Source organism: Ceratotherium simum, chromosome 3 (genome assembly GCF_057802395.1).
Source record: "Ceratotherium simum simum isolate JZ-2026a chromosome 3, ASM5780239v1, whole genome shotgun sequence".
NCBI lineage: Eukaryota > Metazoa > Chordata > Mammalia > Perissodactyla > Rhinocerotidae > Ceratotherium > Ceratotherium simum.
In genome coordinates, this window is record NC_141902.1 from 89301976 (window position 1) to 89323161 (window position 21186).

Here is a 21186-nt window from a genome sequence, read left to right on the forward strand (position 1 = left end):
TCATATGTAATAGGTAATAGGATACAACCCCAGATCAGATTGTTTTCAAAGTTCCTGGGTTTTTTTGCTATCCTAGACCTCCTCTTTGAGTTGACCAATTCGTTTTATTACATGAATATGTATATCAGTTTTTATTTATATGTACATATGTATTTTTTTTCTGTCTTAGACTTTTCATGTTGCAAAAAGTCTTACAAGTTATATCGATCACTTTCTTCCCAGTGCAGAAATTTCTTCTGTAACACTTAGGACAGGTGTATGATCTCATATAAATTCATTTTGTCACACAATTTTTAGCAGGTTTTCCCCAATTTTTTTAATCATTCAGAAGTGTTCTCCAATTATCTTCCATTTTGAATTTTAATGCTTTTAATTAGTGTTTCTAAAAAATAATTATATTGAGTGTGTGTTGAGCAGTTCTCAAGTGATCATGTATAGTTCTCACTCCACTTTTATCTGTGGAAGTTTGCTTTTAAGAAGTTTATAATTTTTTCATCTGTTTACTATATCTAAGTACTCAAAACAATGTCCCTAATTCATATTAAATGCTCTCTTTTAAGATGTGTAAGTATGGATTCATAAGCGTCATGTTACGTAAACTGTATGGAATGTATCGATAAGGTTGGTATAAGAACACAGAGATGAAGTATGACTACCCACAAAATTTAGATTGTGAGCCTGTCACTTTGGTATTCCATGTTTATAACCCCAGTCCCTCCCATTGGCATCCCAATAATTCACTGTAGATTAGCTTCAAAATTCTCCTCCTTTGTTATGTACCCATACTTTCTTTGGCTTATTCTGCATTCTGATCTGTTCGCGTTGTCAGTTCTCTGTAGTTAGTTTCATGGTAGCTCTTCTGCATCAAGGCCTTCTCTTAAGATTTCCCTAAGGCTAGATACATTAGTCTGTATCCTCAGATAGCTCTTGCTTCCCATCATCACCCCCCAGCATCCCTGAAATGGTACCTCCTTTCTGAATTATTTTCTAAATAATAAGGCATAAGTTGATATATCCCTTGGTCACCAACCCCTCCATCCCCAGCCCAGTACACACATATGCATTCCTCTTCCCCACTATATGACATTCCTTTGGTTACCACCTCTCGATGCATATATAACTTATGGCTCTTATGATATAAGTGGTTGGTAACTATGAATCACGTGCTCAAAATGGGATATGGAAGAATTTGAATTGTTGGCAGAGGCCCTTTGGTATCAACATGACCATTTTTCTCAGCATCCTTCAAAAATCCTGTATTGACCTCACAATTTGATGAATGATAGGAGCTTTTCTGCCTAATGCAATTCGATAGCTAATTCATGATGAGCATTCCTGAAACCACTCAACTCAAGAGGACACCAACTGTCAGAAACTTAGTGCGAAACTAGCATGCCAAAAAGAAAGAGATCAGAATCTAGGATTAACTGCTGATTTAAACTGATTTTAGTCCAGGGGCCATTTCTGTTTTACTAATTTTATAACTTTGGGTTCCTGGAAAAATAATGCCTACTAATAATAACATGATTCTTCCTGTTATTGATGATTTATTGAGAGCATACTTTGTAGCTAGTAATTCAGTGTCAGATGAATGGTTAAAAGATTTGCAACCATGCTATATGTGCATTGAATGAAAAGATTTCAAGAGGAGAACAACCCTTCCTCATCCATGTTGTTTGGGCAGGCCACATGACCTCATTAGCCAAAGCTCAAAAGGAGTAGTGTAAGTCTAGTGTCATTTTCCAGAGAAATACACATTCTTTATAAGTTTGCTTGCTCTAATACGCTTCCACATTGCATCAAACAAAAGACGTCAGGAGGCTAAGGATTGAAGATAGCTGCACGTATCTGCTTGGTTGCAATCTGATTCCGTGAAAAGACTTTGACTCAAGTGTTGGCTTCCATGTCCGGATAGTGGGGTTTTGCTTCCTTTTGTTCAACCTTGTTACTCTGGCTGGATCTCCTGAGACAGTTGCAGAGGAAGTAAATATGGGCAATGGCTGGGAAGGCTGGGTGTAACCATGAGCTGTATTATTAGGATGTTCAGATATAAACAGTTGCAGAAACACTGCCAAAAACAAAAGGCAGTTCCTCTCCACTGAAAATATGTACAACTCTATTTTCAGACTGATGGGAACACAACGTGGGTGTAGTTTAGATTAACATAAGGTCCCAGGCTTCATGGCAGGAATGAAAAATTACCTGGATGGATCTGACATTTCTTGTGAAGTAACTTTCGTTATCCTATGTTCCATGTGCACTGTAACTCAACAGAACTTTCGATGTCAAATACCTGTAGTGTCTATGATCTGGTTGTCATGAAGAAACCATGAAAAAAAGACTGGTTTTTTTTTGGCTAAAGAATCATAAATGGGATCAGAGCCAGAAAGTGGGTTTTGGTAACTTATTCCTCCAAAAGACATGAATATCTAATGCAAAGTCTCTGTTTCCCCTTTTCCAGCTACTTGCTAAACAAAATTTCTGAATCGTCTTGAACTATTCCCGCTCCTACTCATTCAGTCAGTTGCCAATCCTGTATTTTGCTAATAGCTCAAAGATTCCATAGAGCAAAATCTGGATAGAGGGGCTCATAATCATCTTTGTTTTTCTCTTAAAATTCAGATTATTAGCAGTCTCAACACTGTTGTTTCTTCCTATTCTATCTCCTCATTCTGCTGGCAATCAGAATCTTTTGTCTAGCCTAGTCACAGAGCTAGCCAAGAGTGTTGGTGGTACAGAGAACCAGCTTGTCATCCGTTAATGTAAAAAGCTCAGTTTTAGAGGTCACCTTTAGGAAAAGAGGCTAATATGAGAACAGATGTGTTACTATGTATGTGTTCAGGGCCTGGCATTGTATCTGGCCTATAAGAAGCACTCTGAAAATGTTTCAAATGGAGCCACATAGTGGGGCCTCTAAGTTGTCTCACTGTATGAGTGAGAAACAAACAGTGGAGTTGCTGTAGAAGCAAGACTAGGGCAAATTTATCTGTCACATCAGTGATTCGGATACCAGGCAGAAGGAGGGGGAGGTGTTTTGTAATCCAATTTATCTCTCTTAGGCAGCTTACTTATGTAGTAAGCACAGTGTTTTTCGCATGTGAATATGATATGATTGGTGTTGTCACTGCATACAGGATGTGGTTGAAAATGCTGATACATGTTTCAACATTGTTTCCATACTCACTGCATATGGAGTTTGTCCTCTGGTTGATGGCACTGACCATGATTGGTAGCATCTGGCCCAGATTACAGCTCTGCCTCTATGTGGGCTGCCTGACTGCTCTTCTCTAAACAAGCTTGCTTATTTCTAACTGCTGCACACTCACTTTTTTTATTGTGGGAAATATACATTACAAAAAGTTTACCACATTTAGGTGTATGGTTCAGTGGCATTAAATACATTCACATTGTTGTGCGACTATCACCACCATCCATCTTCAGAACTTTTTCATCTTTGCAAACTGAAACTCAATATTCATTAAACAAGACCTCCCTATTTCCTCCTTCCCCTAGCCCCTGGCAACCACCAGTCTATTTTTTGTCTCTATGAATTGGACTGCTGTAGGTACCTTACATAAGTAGAATCATACAATATTTGTCCTTTCGTGACTGGTTTATTTCACTTAGCCTAACATCTTCAGGGTTCATTCATGTAGCATGTGTCAGAATTTCCTTCATTTTTAAGGCTGAATAATATTCCATTGTATGTATGTACCACATTTTGTTTACCCGTTCATCTGTCGATGGACATTTGTGTAGTTTCCACCTTTCATATATTGTGAATAATGCTACTTTGAACATTGGTACACAAATATCAGTTCGAGTCTCTGCTTTCAGTTCTTCTGTGCATATACCCAGAAGTGGAATTGCTGGATGATATGATAACTCTATGTTTAATTTTTGGAGGAACCACCATACTGTTTTCCACAGTGGCTGCACCGTTTTATATTTCCAGCAGCAATGCAGAAAGGTTCAAATTTCTCTACATCCTCACCAACGCTTCTTATTTTCTGGTTTGGTTTTATTTTTTGGTTGTTTTGTTGTTTATAATAGCCATCCTAATGGGTGTGTTGTAGTATCTTATCGTGGTTTTGATTTATTTGCATTTCCCTCATATACGCTTACTTTTGTGCTGTGTTTGTAAGAAGCCAGCTAGGGGCCGGCCCCGTGGCTTAGCGGTTAAGTGCGCGTGCTCCGCTACTGGCGGCCCGGGTTCGGATCCCGGGTGTGCACGGACGCACCACTTCTCCGGTCATGCTGAGGCCACATCCCACATACAGCAACTAGAAGGATGTGCACATATGACATACAACTATCTACTGGGGCCTTGGGGAAAGAAAGGAGGAGTATTGGCCGTGGATGTTAGCTCAGAGCCGGTCTTCCTCAGCAAAAAGAGGAGGATTAGCATGGATGTTAGCTCAGGGCTGATCTTCCTCAAAAAAAAAAAAAAAAAATGAAGCCAGCTAGTATGAACTTTCCAAGCTACTCCATCCGCAAATGTGTGTTATCTAACATGAATGCTGCCTTCAGTGTGTCTTGTCTCCTTGTGTGTTCTGCCTTGGCTCTCTTGCATACTCTTTTCACCTGTTACCTCAAGAACAAATGAAGCTAGCATCCACCCTTTCTCTCAAGATCCGTAACTTTGTTTAACCATTTGAAAGACATCTTAACACCTCAAACTCAATGTAGTCCAAAAAAATGCATCATCGTCTTCTTCCCTCTGGATTTCCTATATCAGTTAAACTGTGGATCTTGGACCCCTCCCCCCACCCCCTTTTCTCTCTTTTTCTGTGGATTCTGTCCTTTGCACTAGCATACTGATCTGCTGGTTCTGGGCTCCAGAGGACGTCTTCCTGGTCCAGGTGCATGTGCTGCCTTTAGACTAAACCAGTTCACCCTCCTCCTGACTGGTCTTTGAGTCCCGGATGCCCCATGCTTCCTTCCTCCCCACTATCCCATTTTATCTATACACTTCTTCTAGAGTTATTTTCCTAGTATAATACTGACCTTCTCACTCGCTTATATACTCGTGGCGGGGGGGGGACAGAAAGGTGACCCTTGGTAGGGAATAAATCCTAGATTCCTTGTAGCCATATCTCCCATTATTCTTCTTTCCTCAGTGTATACTTCTGGACACCTTTGGGCTTTTTGTACTCCTAAAAACATCTAAGGAAAGGGTCTCTAATAAGATATGCTCCAGAACCAGTGATTGGACACACACAGGCAGTGTTTCTGGTAAGGGTTCCATGGCTTCTCTCAGATTCTTGAAGGAGTCTGTGCCACAGAAGGCTGTGAACTCCAGCTCTAAAGCATCCTTGCTCGTACTTTTTGTCACATGGATGGAATTCTCTGCCTTACTGTCTGTCTCCCTTAAACATACTGCCCCCTTTTAAGGCCTGTCTCATATACCACCACCTTTGTTAAACTTTTCCCAAATCTCTGAACCAGAAATTATCTTTTTTTATACTAGGGGCTTCCTTATCTCCATGAATTTCAGGTACTTGTGTACCTATTGTATTTCACAAACTGATCAGTGTTTCCCAGCCTGTGGTCCACAGTTTGTGGAGCTATGTCATTGAGTCTGATAATCCATAGACCCATGTGGTTGTATATGTCTCTCATCCTGGGATGTGGAGGCAAATGTAACCCATGACATTTTCAATTAAAAAGGGCTCGTCATATTGCAAACTGTGGGACATACTGTGCAAATTACAATCAAGAACATGATTTATTCATCTTTCTGTCTATTGCTGTATCTTAACATGTTTCTTAATGGGTACTCCCTAAGTGTTGACTGGCCAGCTGTGAGGTTGGATCAGTGGATAGCTGACAGTAAGATAGCTTTAGCAAGCCTTCTTATGCTAGATTCTCCCATCCTTTCCTGGTGAGGAAGTCTTGATTTACCTGAAATCTTACTGTTTTTCAGTATAGGTTTTACTTTTAAATGTTTGTAAATGAAGCCTAATTTGGAAGAGGGAACTGAGTGAAACAGCATCATCACCAGATTTGCTTACGTTTCTTGTGTACTTAGAAATAGTGAGCCTTATCAGAACACCATTGTTAATTAACTGTCAGTGAGTGAAAACGGAGGCTCCTAGACATAGACAAAGCCAAAAACAAACGAACAAAAAACATTTCTTTCAATTACGGCATTTTGATGTTTAAAAAATTGGCACCCACGGTTCCATATTTTAGTTGTTTCTTTTTGATAATACTGAATTTTCTAAATATTTCTGTCTAAATTAAACAATGACTCTATTTTCCAGCAAATCTTCTCCAGAGATGTTAAATGCACTTTGCCAGACTTATTCATTTTAATATTGCTATTAAAAATTGTTTAAACAATTGTTAAATTCCAAGACAAAATAAAGAACAAGAAGAGACACGTGGGGATGAGGCAAGAATGCTGCACTAGAAGCGAGGAAAACTGGGTCCTCTCTGTGTTTCTAAATATTGTATTACCTTCACGTTTCTTCACTTCATTTGGCCTCAGGGTTTTTTTAGTGGATCTGGTAAAGGGAGGCAGAGTGATAATCCTAGAGGCTCTTCCACCTTTTAGTTTTCTGTAAAATCACTGAAAATAATTCAGAGATTAAGCCTCCACCATGCACCACGCGCGTACTGTAGTCCTGCACCACATAATAATGTTTCCGTCAGCACGTATACGACAGTCGTCCTGTAAGGTCAGTGCCGTATAGCCTGGGTTATAGTAGGCCGGACGGTCTAGGTTTGTGTAAGTACACTCTGGTGTTCACGCAATGACAGAATCACCTAATGACGCATTTCTCAGAGTGTATCCCCGTCATTAAGCGACATATGACTGTATTTCATTGGGGAGACCCATGGTATAAGAGATGTGCTTCTGTTCTCACGAAGCTTACAGTCGTTTGAGCAGGTAAAGTTACCAGTACAATATAGTTCACACACAAAGATACTGTCCCCCAATGTAGCCTTGCTGAGTGTGTGATCTCCTCTCTAAAAGGGCGGCATGCCTCCTTGTGGGCAGGAAAAAGGTCAAATCTAGGTGACGGCACTTTAAAAACTTTAAAGTACCGTGAGTCTAGAAATATAATGAGATGTTTTACATTGTTAATTCTGATCTCTTCTGTCTTGTTAAACTGCTTCTTTCCAAAGTCACCAGAAACCTCACAGTAGCCCAATTGAGTAACTTCTTTTTATTTTTTTTATCAGTTTTGAATTCTCTGCAGTAGTTGGCGCTGTGAAACCTACCTTCTCTTCCCAGCCTTCTGCTTCCCTAACTTCTGTGAAACTCTAATCTCTCAGAATTCTTCTGCTTCTACAAAGGTGTGGCAGTCTCTGACTTCCCTTCTCTCTATATTGTGCAATGCCTTATATGAAGTGGAAGAGGCAAGCTGTTATTCTGGCCCAATGTCTGTGTATGTAGTATTTGTGACCTGGCCCCAAATGTATGTAGCATTTAAAATATAATAAGTCATTACAGTGTTCCATTCACTCTCATTCCCATTTCTATTAATTATAGCACGTGTTGTCCAAGTCAGTACGCATTTCAGTGCCTGCCATGTGCAGGATGCTGTGAGAGGCTTATTTACTTAACATTTTTCATGTCTCTCTCACATAAACTCTGAGTTCTTGGAAGACAAGTTCTTTTACTACTTCTGCTTTTAAGACTTGATATACAATGTTTTGATACATAGAAGGTATTTAATACATTTTTTTAATAAAAGAAAGAAGGAAAGAAAGCTGAAGGTGATGAGCATTGTCTTCACAGTATCTTCCTTTACTAGAAAGTAACCAATAGATTAAAAAATATTTTCTATTTTAAAAAATATGTATCCTCACATGAGATACCACTTCACACCTACTAGGATGGCTACAATCAAACAGAGAAGAACAATAACAGGTGTTGGGAAGGATGTAGAGAAATTAGAACACTCCTACATTGCTGGTGGGAATGTCAAATGGTCCAGCCACTTTGGAAAAGTCTGGCAGTTCCTCAAAATGTTAAACATAAATTACATAACCCAGCAGTTCTACTCCTAGGTGTATACCCAAGAGAAATGAAAACACATGTCCACACAAAAATTTGTATTTGAATATTCATAATAGCCACAAAGTAAAAACAAGCCAAATGTCTATCAACTAAAGAATAAATAAATCAAATGTGGCTATTTCCATACAGTATTATTTGGCAGTAAAAGGAATGACATATGTATTGTTAGAAGCTATGACATGGATGAACCTTGAAAACATTTTGCTAAGTGAAAGAAGACCACATAATGTATGATTGCATTTATATGAAATGTTCAGAGTAGACAAATCCATAGAGACATAAAGTAGATTAATGATTGCCTAGAACTGGGAGGCAGGAGTTGGGGTGGGGTGTGACTGCTGATGGATGCAGAGTTTCTGTTTGACGTGAAGAAAATGTTCTAAAATTAGATAGTGGTAATGGTTACACAACTCTGTGAATATACTAAACCATTGAATTTACATTTAATTGGGTGAGTTTTAGAGTGTATGAAATACATTTCAGTAAAGATGTTAAAATGCAAAATTATACACACACACAATGCAATGTGCTGTCTCCCTGGATTGGATCCTGGAACAGAAAAAACATTAGTGGAAACATGAATGAAATCTAAATCAAGTCTGGAGTTTAGTTAACAGTAATGTGCCAGTGTTGGTTTCCTAGTATTGACAAATGTATGTGGTTATGTAAGATGTTAACTAGGGGAAACTGGTGAGGGCAGGGTATGTGAGAACCCTATACTATCTTTGTAACTTTTATGTCAACTTAAAGTTATTACAGAATAAAAAGTATATCAAAATAAATTTTAAAAAAACAAAAAGTAATACATAATCATTAAAGAAAATTTGGGGAACTACAGGAAAGTTAAAAGGGATATTGTCTCTTTATGATCATTCAAGCATAACGTTAACACTCAATGGAAAATTGAATCAGATTAGGATTTTTTACCACCTAGATGTGATCATATCAAGAGATTTTTGGCTGCCACTGTGTTTAAATGTTTTACTACTGTATACTTAAAAAGCACCATGACCATCAGCTTCTTCTTGGTCCTTCTTGCTTCCCAAGTCCCACGGGGGGCAACACCGAGGGACCCAGGTGGATGCTACGTCACAGCTGAGAAACCCCAACCTTAAAAACTCTGAGTTTTTCTGATGGGCAGTAAGCCTGCCCGACCTTTGCCTTTGAGACATTATCTTTATGTTACTGGTCGGTAAACAAACCTGCCCTTTGCTTCAGAAGGAAAAAATATCTCTATCTTCAAAGGCTGTTTGATATACAGATATTCTTGAAAAGAGAGTCTAGAACAAAAGGATAATCAGTGCCTTGGTTCACAAGACGTGCAGAAGAAATAGATACCCGTGGAGAATTGTCTCCCAACACTAATATGTTCTCATTACTGTTATTCAGAAATCAGTGTATTCAGTTAGAGATTTGATTTAATTTTACTTTCATTCTTTCAGTAAGTATTTATATATGTTATTTTAAATAATAAATATTTTAAATAAGTTAGTTTTTATTAAATATCTTTATATTATATGTTATTTATTTATATTAGATATTATTTTGCAAAATGTGCAACTCACTTTTTAACATCCAAATGCCAAAAATGACATGAAAAATATAGTCCCTTAGTCCCTTACATATTGAAGGCAAAGAAGGTTCAGTTTACTTATTGGCTGTGGAATAACGTGTGGTATTGAAAAGGTGATGAAAAATATTCTAAAATATAGAATTTCAGCAAAGTTTCCTGAAATGTTGGCTGAAAAGGTCTTGAAGGTCATGGAAGGAGAGAGCGATGTCATGATAATTCAGAGCAGTTCAACATTCTTCACTGTTATTAAAGGGTCTTTTAAGCTTTTTTATTTCTAACTATTTAAATTTGTTGCTGTATTCATGCAGCCTCTTCCTATTTCAGGAAGAAAAACAATTTTTTTCTCTTCCAACTTCAAAATGTAGTTTTCTGTTGAAGAATAGTAGTTCTGGACTCTTACTGTTAGCAGAAAAACTTATTTCACTGTAAGTGAAATTTGGCTCATTTCAGATGAGATACAGTTTACAGTAAGAAAATCCTTCTCCCAATGAATGATTTTTTTTAAAGAAAATTTACTGTTTCACTTCTTTGAAAGATGTGGGTAGGATTTGTTAAAGTTACTGAATTTGAGGTTACTTCCTTATTGTGCACATTCAAATTACATTTTGAAGGGGATATTTTGCATAATCCTAGGGAACCTGCTGAAGATTCTTTTCCATTGAGGATCACTTTCAAATTTTTGGCATCATTTCCCCACACACCAGGAATTGAAACATTGATGGCCCCTGGTTCCTGCCTCCTCTCCTCTCTGTAATGGTGATGAAATAGCAAGGAGCAAGTGGTTTGGTGCTTGGTTTCATGTGGTTCCAGATTTGCATGTTTATTTGGTAGCAGTTTAATTCCTTGCATTTCTTCTTTGTCAAACAGTGATAATTTAACAAAATGTCGGAAGCTTTCTGCCTTATCCCATTTAGCATCTTCAATAAAACTATTGATCTTTATCGTGAATATAGTTTAGTATCTTCTCACCAAAGCAATCAGAAATCTACTAGTAGGTACATACTATATTCTAGAGGTCATTAAATAAAATTGTCTTTGAGCATTACAAATCTTCACCAACTTGATAATTTGTTTATATACTCCTACTATTATTTGAATTACTGCTATTTCAGTGTTAATGAGACTAGAGAATTATAATATTAAGGTGTTTGGGAGTTGTAAAAACTAAAACATATATTATACTTCTATTTGGGTGATATTTTTTCCAGCTTTATTGAGATATAATTTACATACAATAAAATTCACCAATTTAAATTCACAATTTGATGAGTTTTGACAAATGTTTCAATTGTGTAATCACTACCACAATCATGATAGGAATATTTCCATCACTTCTGAAGTTCCCTGCTGTCCTCTTGCAGTCAGTAGCCTCCTCCAGTCCCTGTTAATCACTAATATGCTTTCTTGTACTAGTTTTGCCTTTTCTTAGATGTCATGTAAATGGAACTATACAGTAGGTAGTCTTTTTTGTTGGCTTTTTTTCTTTTAACTTAGCATAATGCTCTTGAGATTCATCTATGTTGTTTGTATCAGTAGTTCATTCCTTCTTATTGTGAGTCTTTTGCATTGTATGAATCCACTGCAATTTGTTTATCAGTTTACCCATGGATGGCAATCTGGGCTGTTTCCAGTTTGGGGCTATCATGAATTAAGCTGCTATGAAAATTCCACTGTAAGTCTTTGTGTGAAGATATGTTTTGATTTTTCTTGAGTAAATACCCATCAGTGGGATTGCTGTGTTGTATGTAAGTGTATGTTTGATGTTACAAGAAACTGCTAAACTGTTTTCTAAAGTGGCTGTACTATTTTTCTATTCTCCCAGGAATGTATCAGTGTTCCAGTTGCTCCACATCTTTGTCAACACTTGATATTATCAGTCTTTAATTTTAGCCACTCTAATGGATGTGGAGTGTCATCTGCTTTGTGGTTTTAGTTTCCTTTTTCCTGATGATTAATCATCTTGGGCATCTTTTCCTGTGCTTATTTGCCATTCATATATCTTCTTTGATGAAATGTTTATTCAAGTATTTTCCTCATTTTAAAAAGTATGTTGTTTGTCTTATTATGGTATTGTAAGAGGTTTTTGTTCTTGTTTATTTATATTTTAATATTCTAGATACCAGTCCTTTAGCAGATAGATGTTTTGTAAATATTTTCTCCCAGTGTGTTTTGCCTTTTCATTTTCCTAACAATGCCTTTTGAGGAACACAAATTTTTTATTTTGACATAGTCAAATTTATCGTTTTTTGTTGCTTTTTTATGCATGCTAAGAAATCTTGGCCAAACCCAAAGTTACAAAAAATGTTCCCCTATGTTTTCTTCTAGGAGTTTTGTAGTTTTAGCTTTAACATTTAGACATATTTTGAGTTCATTTTATAGATGATACAAGATTTGAGATTTTTGAGAGATTTATTTATTTGTTTGTGTATGGACATCCAGTTATTGCAGCATCATTTGTTCAAAAGACCGTTATTTTCCTCATTGAAATACCTTGGCATCTTTATCAAAAATCAATAGGCCATATCTGTGAAGGTCTGTTTGTGGATTCTCTCATTCTGTTGGTCTGTGTGTCTCTCTTTATACCAGTACCACAGTGACTTGATTAGTGTAGCTTTTATTATAAGTCTTGAAATCAAGTAGTGATCAATTGAGGAGAATTAATAACTTAACAGTATTGAGTTTTCTGATCTATGAGCATGATGTCTCGCTTTATTTAAGCCTGCTTTAATTCTTCTCAGCATTGTTTTATGATTTTAGAGTACAAGTCTTGCTCATATTTTCTTAAATGTATGCCTAATTATTTTATATTTCTTGATGCTATTATAAATGGTATTACTTTTGTTTTTAATTTTAATTTTTAATTGTTGCTAATACGTGGAACTAGTATTGATTTTTTTTGTATGTTGAATTCATATCCTGCAGCTTTGCTAAACTCATTTATTCTGGTAGCATTTTTGTAGATTTTTTAGGATTTTCTACATAGACAGTCATGCCATCTATGAATAAAGAGAGTTTTACTTCTTCCTTTCAAATCTATGCATTTTATTTCTTTTTCTGCTTTACTGCATTAGCTATAACCTCGTATACAATGTTGAATAAAAGTGATGAGAGTGGACATTCTTGCCTTGTTTTTGATCTCATAGTGAAAACACTTAGTCTTTAACCATTAAATATGATGTTAGCTGTAGGGTTTTTTTAAATATAGATGCCCTTTATCAATTGAGGAATTTCCTTTATGTTCCCAGTGTTCTATGAGTTTTATCACGAATAGATGTTGAATTTTGCCAAATTATTTTCTGCATCTGTTGATAATTATTAGTTTGTGGCGGTTTTTAGTCTGTTAATAAAGTAATTTTTTCAAGTGTTAAACCAACCTTGCATTCCTGGTATGAATTTGGTAATGATAAGTTTATCTTTTTTTTGTATTGCTGGATTCAGTTTCCTAAAATTTTGTTCAGGATTTTTGCATCTGTGTTCCTGAGGGATATTGATTTATAGTTTTAGTATAATGCCTTTGTCTAGTTTTGGTGTCAAGGTAATTGTGGACTCATAAAATGAATTGTATATCGTTCCCTCCTCTTCAGTTTTCTATAAGAGTTTGTGTAGAATTGGTATTATTTCTTCCTTAAGTGTTTGGTGGCATTCACCAAGCCACTGGGCTTGGGGTTTTCCTTATAGGAAGATTTTAAACTATGAATTCAATGTCTTTGATAGAATAAGGCTATTCATATTATCTGTGTCTTCTTGAGTGAATTTTGGTAGTTTGTGTCTTTCATGAAATGTTTCCATTTCATCTAACTTGTTGAATTTATTGCAGTAAAATTGTTCATAATATTCCTTTGTTATACTTTCAGTCTATAGGATCTATAATTATGTCCCTCTTTAATTCCTGATACTGGTAATTTGTAACTTTTGTTCTTAATCAGTCTAGCTAGAGTTTTATTGATATCATTGATCTTTTCAAGGAACCAGTTTTTGGTATTATTGATTTTATTGTTTTTCTGTTTTTTATTTCATTGATTTCTGCTCTTTGATTTCTTTATCGTATTTGCTTTGGGTTAATTTCTCTCTAAGGTGGAGGCCTAGAACATTGATTTGAGACCTTTCTTTTCTAATATAGGCACTTAATGTTATAAAATTTGCTCTAAGGACTGTTTTAGCTGTATCGCACAAATTTTTATATCTGGTGTTTTTATTCAGTTCAAAATATTTTCTAATATTTAACTAATATCTAATGCTTCCTTAAGATTTCTTCTTTGATTCATGAATTTTTTTAGAAGTTTTGTTTTTTCTTAATTTTTAAATATTTGGGGTTTTTCCAGAATCTTTTTGGTTTTGGTTTCTAATTTGATACTGTTGTGGTCAAAGAGCATACTTAGTATGATTTTAATCCTCAAATTTGAGACTTGTTTTATGCCACAGAACATGGTCTGTCTTGGTAGACGTTCCATGTGCACTTGGAAAGAAGGTGTACTCTGCTGTTGAGAGAAGTGCTCTCTGTATGTGTTGGGTGGATCAAGTTCGTTGATAATGTTTTTCAAGTTTTCTGTATCCTATCTGATTTTGTGTCCACTTGTTTTATCAGTTACTGAGAGAGGACTGTTGAAATCTCTAATGGTAATTTTAAAAATTAGATTATTTTAAATTTAATGAATGTAGAGGGTTATAATGTCAAGATGGTTGGGAGTTGTAAAAGCTAAATTTTTTTAAAAGAATTTATTTTAGGAAGGTGTATTTGCTTCTTAATATGCTTTGGAATCACATGGACTTGTATTGCATTGCCAGCCCTGACATTACCTCAGCAACCCCTCTGAGCCTAATTATTCTTTGGATAGAGATAGTACAAACTTGTTGTAGCTATTGTAGGAATTAAACGAGATAATATGCATAGAATTCTTAACCTGATATCCAACGTATAGTAATTCCTGAATAAATAGGAAAATTTTTGTTTTTTTAAACTTACAAACCAAGACATCAAACATGTATTTTAATATTTTATCCATTTCATCTGTTAACTTCTTTTTTTTTTATTTCACCCTTGGCCTGCACCATGGTCTTCCTCTTTATGTATCTTTTTTCTGTTGCTTTTATATGCCTAACTTTTATTGACAGTCTCTTTAGAGCCTTAATTAAGTATAGATTGCCTTGATTGTATTGTGAAAAGGGTATTTTTCTTGATATAATTTACCTACTTTGCAATAAAGTATTATAGAAAAAGATAGGAGTGTTGGTACAGTAGATATACTTGCAGCTGCAATAAAATCATCCCATATTACTGCACTGTCTGAAACTCAATCTGTTTTTCTTTTCCTTCAGATAAACCGAGAAAGCTGGTGTACAATAGAGCCATGCCCTGATGCAACATCTCTTTTGGCTCCCACACAGAGCCCAGGTATGCAGAGATTTCCCAAATTCCAATTAGCTTGAATAACTGCATCCAAAATGACCATTTTCTAGAGCCACAGTCCCACTCTAATAACAGATCTTTTGATTTGGAAATCTGTCCTTCCTTAGCAGATTGTGCAGTGTGTCAGAGGAAGGGGTATATGTGATTTGGGTTTGTAGGCATTTCATCTCACAATTGAAAATGAGCACATATAATGTAATTACCTAAATTTCATTTTAGTAGTAAGTCTTCACACGTGGCTTTATGATCTATTAATTCATCTGTTAAGGCATATGTGTTGTACATATACATATGATAAAGGTTTCTTAATCTGGTAAAACTATAAATATATATTATTAAAGAGTAAACCTGTGGCTCTCTTTTTTTGTGTGTGGAGGACTAGCCCTGAGCTAACATCTGATGCCAATCCTCCTCTTTCTTTCTTTTTTTTTTTTTTACTGAGGAAGATTGGCCCTGGGCTAACATTCGTGCCCATCTTCCTCTGCTTTATATGGGACACTGCCACGGCATGGCTTAACAAGCGATGTGTCAGTGCCCGCCCGGGATCTGAACCTGTGAACCCCGGGCCGCGGAAGCAGAGCATGTGCATTTAACTGCTGCGCCACCAGGCCAGCCCCAAACGTGTGGCTCTCAATTAAGCTGCACGTTGAAATTATCTGGGGAGCTTTAAAAATACCCCGATGCTGGGGTCCTACCTCCAGAGATTCTGATTTAATTGGGCTGGGGTGTGGCCTGGGCATCAGAATCTTTAAAAGCTCCTTCAGTTACTCTACTGTGTCGCCAGGATTGAGAACCGTAAACTTCGAAAGCATTGTCAGCCATTGAGTCTCTCCTTAAGCACCCATGAGGTATTGGTAACAACAGATGAGGGTAAAATGCTCTTAAGACCTTGCTTGTTTATGACACAGCACATGGCTTGTGGTTAGTTAGGAGTCCCAACTTTTTACCTAGGTTTAGCCACTAATTCACTGTGACGTAAGGGATGTTCCCTCATGTCTGTGGGCTCTGCTGTCTTCCATCTCTAAAGCATCGCTAGCTTTCCTCAGTGGGGGGTGTTGTCTGACATGGTGAGTAACTGTAAGTCCCTGTGCCTGTTCTTGCAGCTGCTCTGTGGACGCTGGTAATTTGCATTCTGGGCTCCTGAGTCTACTTTACCCGACAAAACCTCTGCTCACCTTCCCAGTTTTTACTGACCTGCTTTAAACTAAAATCAGTGGGTCCTCATTTACTGTTCCTTTTAGAAACAATTTAGCGGTGGATGACCTGCAGTCATATTCAATTTAAAGACAAACTGTTCAAATCCTTTATCTCCAGAGAGGTTTTCTACTGATTCTCAACTGACTTTACTCCAAGGAAGTGTTGGAAACAAATCTGAAGTGTTTTTCTCTATTTTTGTCTCACATACAGAAAGTGGCTAAAGGATATCCTTATGCTATGGTTTTGTTTAGGGTCTCCGCATATTGTAAGATTGACCCTCTTCACAAATTTAGCTGACACTTCCCACATCCAGCCCCCTAGAATCTTCTATTTAAAAGTATACTACCTGCTATGTTTTGGTTCCTTAAACTGTTTGAAATTTTTTCCAAAAGTGTAATTACTCTCAACCATCCAAGCAGTGAAACTGTCTGCTGTGTAAAGGTTAAATGAGGTTGCCTCACAATTTGAATGTTTACAGGAAGTTTCTCCACACGCTGTGGTTTAATTTACTCATTTAAAGAAATGAATTTTGAGCCCCTGAGCGTTTTCCTCAGCATATAATCTTGAATTTTGTTGACCCCTTCCACACTCCAACCCCAGGCATGATCACTTTGGTCTTTTTAGAGTGATTCTTTTTTGTTGTTATTGAGGAAGATTTGCCCTGAGCTAGCATCTGTTGCCAATCCTCCTCTTTTTTTTGCTTGAGGAAGATTAGCCCTGAGCTAACATCTGTGCCAGTCTTCCTCCATTTCATATGTGGGTTGCTGCCACAGCATGGCTGACAAGTGATGTAGGGCTGCACCCGAGATCCTAACCTGTGAACCCAGGCTGCTGAAGCAGAGCGTGCCACACTACACCACGGGGCCAGCCCCCTAGAGTGATTATTTTTAAACCTTAATTTAACAAAATCCGTGGTCTGGATTATGCTTCTGCACTTCAGACCTGAGATTTTGATTTTAGGCATAGTTTTTTGTGAATTCTAGGTACTTACAGTCTTGCAGGTTTCTTTCTTTTACTTGATAAAAACAGCTCAAGACAGCAATCGTGTTAAACCAAATAAGATAGTGTCTTTTAAAATCACTTTGTATATTCCTCAATTCTGGATAAATACGAGATAGCATTATGATTAGCATGGTTCAGCAAAGCCTAGTGCGTGCTGTTGGTATGTTCCTATCCTTCCTCAACTATAATTTGTTTGCATATATGTAATTTTAAATGCAGATGACTAGATAGAGCCTTAAAAAGTACAAATTTTGCTAGCTTTTAAAGCACTAATGGCTCAGGACCCAAAAGTTATAGACAAATTTATATGTGAGTCATAAAATGGCACTGGCCCACCTCAAGGTAACATCCTTACCGTAAGGTGCTTGTGGCATCACACATCATGGGTTAATGAAGCTGCAAACTTCGTGTTTATCTCGAACGCCTGCCGTGTGCTGAGGCACAGAGTTCTGGTTACTATATGTATAAAGTATTTCTAACTGTCATTGGAACTAGTTTAGGGAGGTACTAATCATCCCATTTCACTGGTATTGAAATGTAGACTGAGAGGGGTTAAATTACTTCATGCCTGGGATCCTTCTGCTGATGAATAGTCAGACCTAGATTTAAGCCACATCAGTCTAACCCTGAAACCAGCACTCATTGTTCTTGTTTATGCCTTCCTATGCTGCTCCACTTTATTCATTCGGAAGGGGGCCTATAGGAAGAAAGGAAAGATTTCATTCATTTTGAAAACTTACCAACACGTGTGATGTGGAGTGTAATTAACTTTGCCTTTAGGCCCCCTCCCCCATTTGTGGGGGTTTCATAATGGCCTAAGGTCCGTTTGTCTCCCTGTTTCCTTGTTTTTATTCTTCCTTCCTCCTCAACTGGACAATCGACATTGTATCACACAGCAGACTCTTTTTCCCAAACTTGGTTTGTGGTCCCTTGTAGTGCTGGCTTGGATTTATTTTCTGGGTGAGGTGTTCCTACGAGGGCTGAATCTGGATCTGCCCTGTGAATTTTCCATTAGAATGTCTTGAGCTGGTTTGTTTTCCAGTCTGGAGTTTGGACGTGGTCTGTTAGACTGCCAGCTGGACAGCAAGCAGCTCAGCATAGTTGCTGTGACAGCCCTTTCTTTTCTTGGCTAGCCCCCCGATTTTCCCCTCAGCCACAGAATACAGTTTTTGATTTTTTCAAGTGGGGAAAGGGGAAGAAGTAGAAAGATCATACCCACCAACTCCGCCTAAGTTAGTACATACTCTCTGAAATGTGAAAGAAACCCTCCGGAATACCCATGATTTCCAGTCTTTTTTCATACTGTTTCACTCATAAATAGTTTGGACCAAGAATGAAATGGACTAAGTTCTTTTTTTTTTTTCTTTAACTGAAACATTTTCATATTAATCTGTGGGCCCTGCCTCTCTTCCTGTGGCATCCTTTGTGTACTTCTGTGTTGAAATTGTCTCTTAATATCTTCATTTCTGCTACAAGATTGTAAACTACTCCCCCACCCCACCCCACGCCCCACCCACCAAACATCTCTTTTTGTTTGGACATTCCCCAGTACCTACTCAAATACCTAACTAATAGAAAAGGTCGTGTTATTGACAAGCAATTCATGACCTGTACCAGTACCATGCCTTTTTGACCCTTCCTCTGAGATTCCTGGCTAATCCAGAGCAAATAATTTATTAATGATCAGTTACTAGTTAATTTAGATAAGAGCAACTTCCTCTTATTTGCTCCCAACACACACATCCACACACACAATTATTGTCCTGGCGTAGACTTTAAGAATTAAAAGCGACTTTGGGGGTTATCTAGTTCAGTCTCCACTTCCCCTTCTGTGTAGACATCTCTTCTGAAACCTCTTGACACTGTCATCCAGCGTTTGCTTCACCCTGTCTGGTGAGGTGACGCTCATTACTTTATGAGGCTGCTGTCCCATTACCCAGAAGCCTGGTTATGGTGCAGCTCTGCAGCCTCCCCTCTGAGACAGCACAGAGCAAATCGTCAGCTGTCCTTGGACACACTTTCTTCAAGCTCCTCTGTAAGCTGCGTGTATCTCAAGTATTTCCACTCTTGTGACCTCTTTATCACGCATGCATTTTTGTTTATTGGGGTTTTAGTTTAAATATTGTCTAGGAACAAACACAGTCCCGGTGGGTGCAGTCTAGCTGGCATGTAGTGGCAGGACTGTCCCCATTTTGGATTTGGGTACACTGTCTATTAATAGAGCCTAGAACTATTAGTGTTTTTTTTTGTTTGTTTTGCCATCACTTTGTATTATCCGCTCCTCTTGAATTTGCTTTCAATGAAAAGCTCCAGGTAGAGTCCTCATGAACTGCTAGGTAGCCAGGTTATCTGCTCTGTCCCTCATCGCTTAGTATCACCTGCAGATTTCATAAGCATACGTACATGTCTGTCCAGTCACACACAAAAATGCTGACGAGAATGGAGATGCTTCACTCTTACCTTCAGAACTTCTTAAAGGAGGTTGATATCTACCTACTAATCGACTTTCTTTGAGTTCTTGGTTTTACCAGGTGCAAATGTTTTTAACTCCGTTGCTACCAGGTCACATGTCCTTTTTGTTTACAAAGTTAATAGGAGAGAACAGATTAAACACCTTGCTAATTTTAGTATACTAAGTGTTTAGAATTCTTTGATGTACCAATGTAATATTTCTGTCAAGCCCCCTTCCATCTGGTTCATCAGAGTCCCTATCCTAGTTATTGAACTGAAAACAGATTCTAGATAACACATTTTTCTTCTTCAGTGCATTATTCCCCCAATGACAGATCTGTTTAAGGTAGAAGTTAAATAATTATATTTCTGTTATTACTCATTAGAGCCCGTAAGTTTAATAACACTGATATGTTTATTAGCTATGCTCCCCCTTTGTCTTTTGTCTCAGTATTTTGATAAAGTAACAAGTTTCCAGAAAGAACTTAAATCTCAAAACAGAAATTATCCACAAACCCTATCACATAGTTTCCTCATAAAGGACTTCCGATTTTGGTAGCAAAAGAAAAAAATTCTCTAACTACCAGGAGAAAAAGATTACCATTTAAATACCTAAATGGTGGAATTTAGGTGCAATTATGGCTTTAAATCATCATTTTATCTTTTGTACCTCTGGTTTACATGGCAAACTCGTGATTGTCCTGTAATAACTGTATCAACCTAGAATTGGAGTACCGGAGTTGAAAGGTACTAATTTGACTGTGTCCTTTACAGCTTCTTACTATTAGCAGGGAGTGGGGAAGGGAGGTTAGTTGGTGATTTAAAAGGCTGATTGCTGGAATGAAAAGAAACTGAATTTTTTTTTTTTTAAGTATTGGTTGAATAAATTTTTTTTCCAGAATGTGAGAACTTCCTGGATGTTGGGCTGGGCAGAGAGTGTGCCTCAAAACAAGGTGTCCTTAAAAGACAGTCTGGGAGTGATTCTGACCTCTTTCGCTCACCCGGTGAAGAAGTGGACAGCAGCATCTTCTCCAAGGTACTGTTTGCCTCAGTATGTGACTGCCACTAGTCTGTTGTCATCCTGCTAGCCTCACGGGCCTTCTTTCCAGCTCTTATTTGATCTTAGAAAAGTATAAATGTTCCCTGAAGGAAGCTCCAGGTTGCTGGGGGCTTAGAAAAGGCATTGGCCACTTTATTTTCTATAGAATCATGGCTGGGCTCATGCAGGTTTTGAAGCTCACATTGAAGCCTAAAGAAATGGAGGTTTCTTTAGTGTGGATTAAATCAGATGACAGTGAATACTTTTCAGTGGGCAGGAAGGGACCGCAGCTCAGACTGTATGATGTCATGTTTGTAAACTAACCATAGAGTCATTTCTGATTAATGTGTTGAGGACTGAAGCTCGCTGCTGAGCTTGGTGATGTCACCCCTCCTCATCTAGCCTGCTTAATTGGAACTTTCTAGATCTCTAATAAGGAACCCGAACTTTCTCCCCTGTGAAAAGCCAAGCCCATCCATGTGAAT

The 21186-nt window shown here is 37.6% G+C and overlaps 1 protein-coding gene across 6 annotated transcripts in view; it reads left to right on the forward strand.

The window, feature by feature from the left end:
* AKAP13 (A-kinase anchoring protein 13) overlaps positions 1 to 21186 on the forward strand; it is a 346896-nt gene that overhangs the window by 233401 nt on the left and 92309 nt on the right. For all 6 annotated transcript variants that reach the window (XM_087428907.1, XM_087428903.1, XM_087428904.1 and 3 more), the window contains exons 9-10: positions 14922 to 14997; positions 20562 to 20698. In XM_087428907.1, coding sequence (XP_087285033.1) covers positions 14922 to 14997; positions 20562 to 20698 — 213 coding nt within the window. The remainder of the gene's footprint in view (positions 1 to 14921; positions 14998 to 20561; positions 20699 to 21186) is intronic.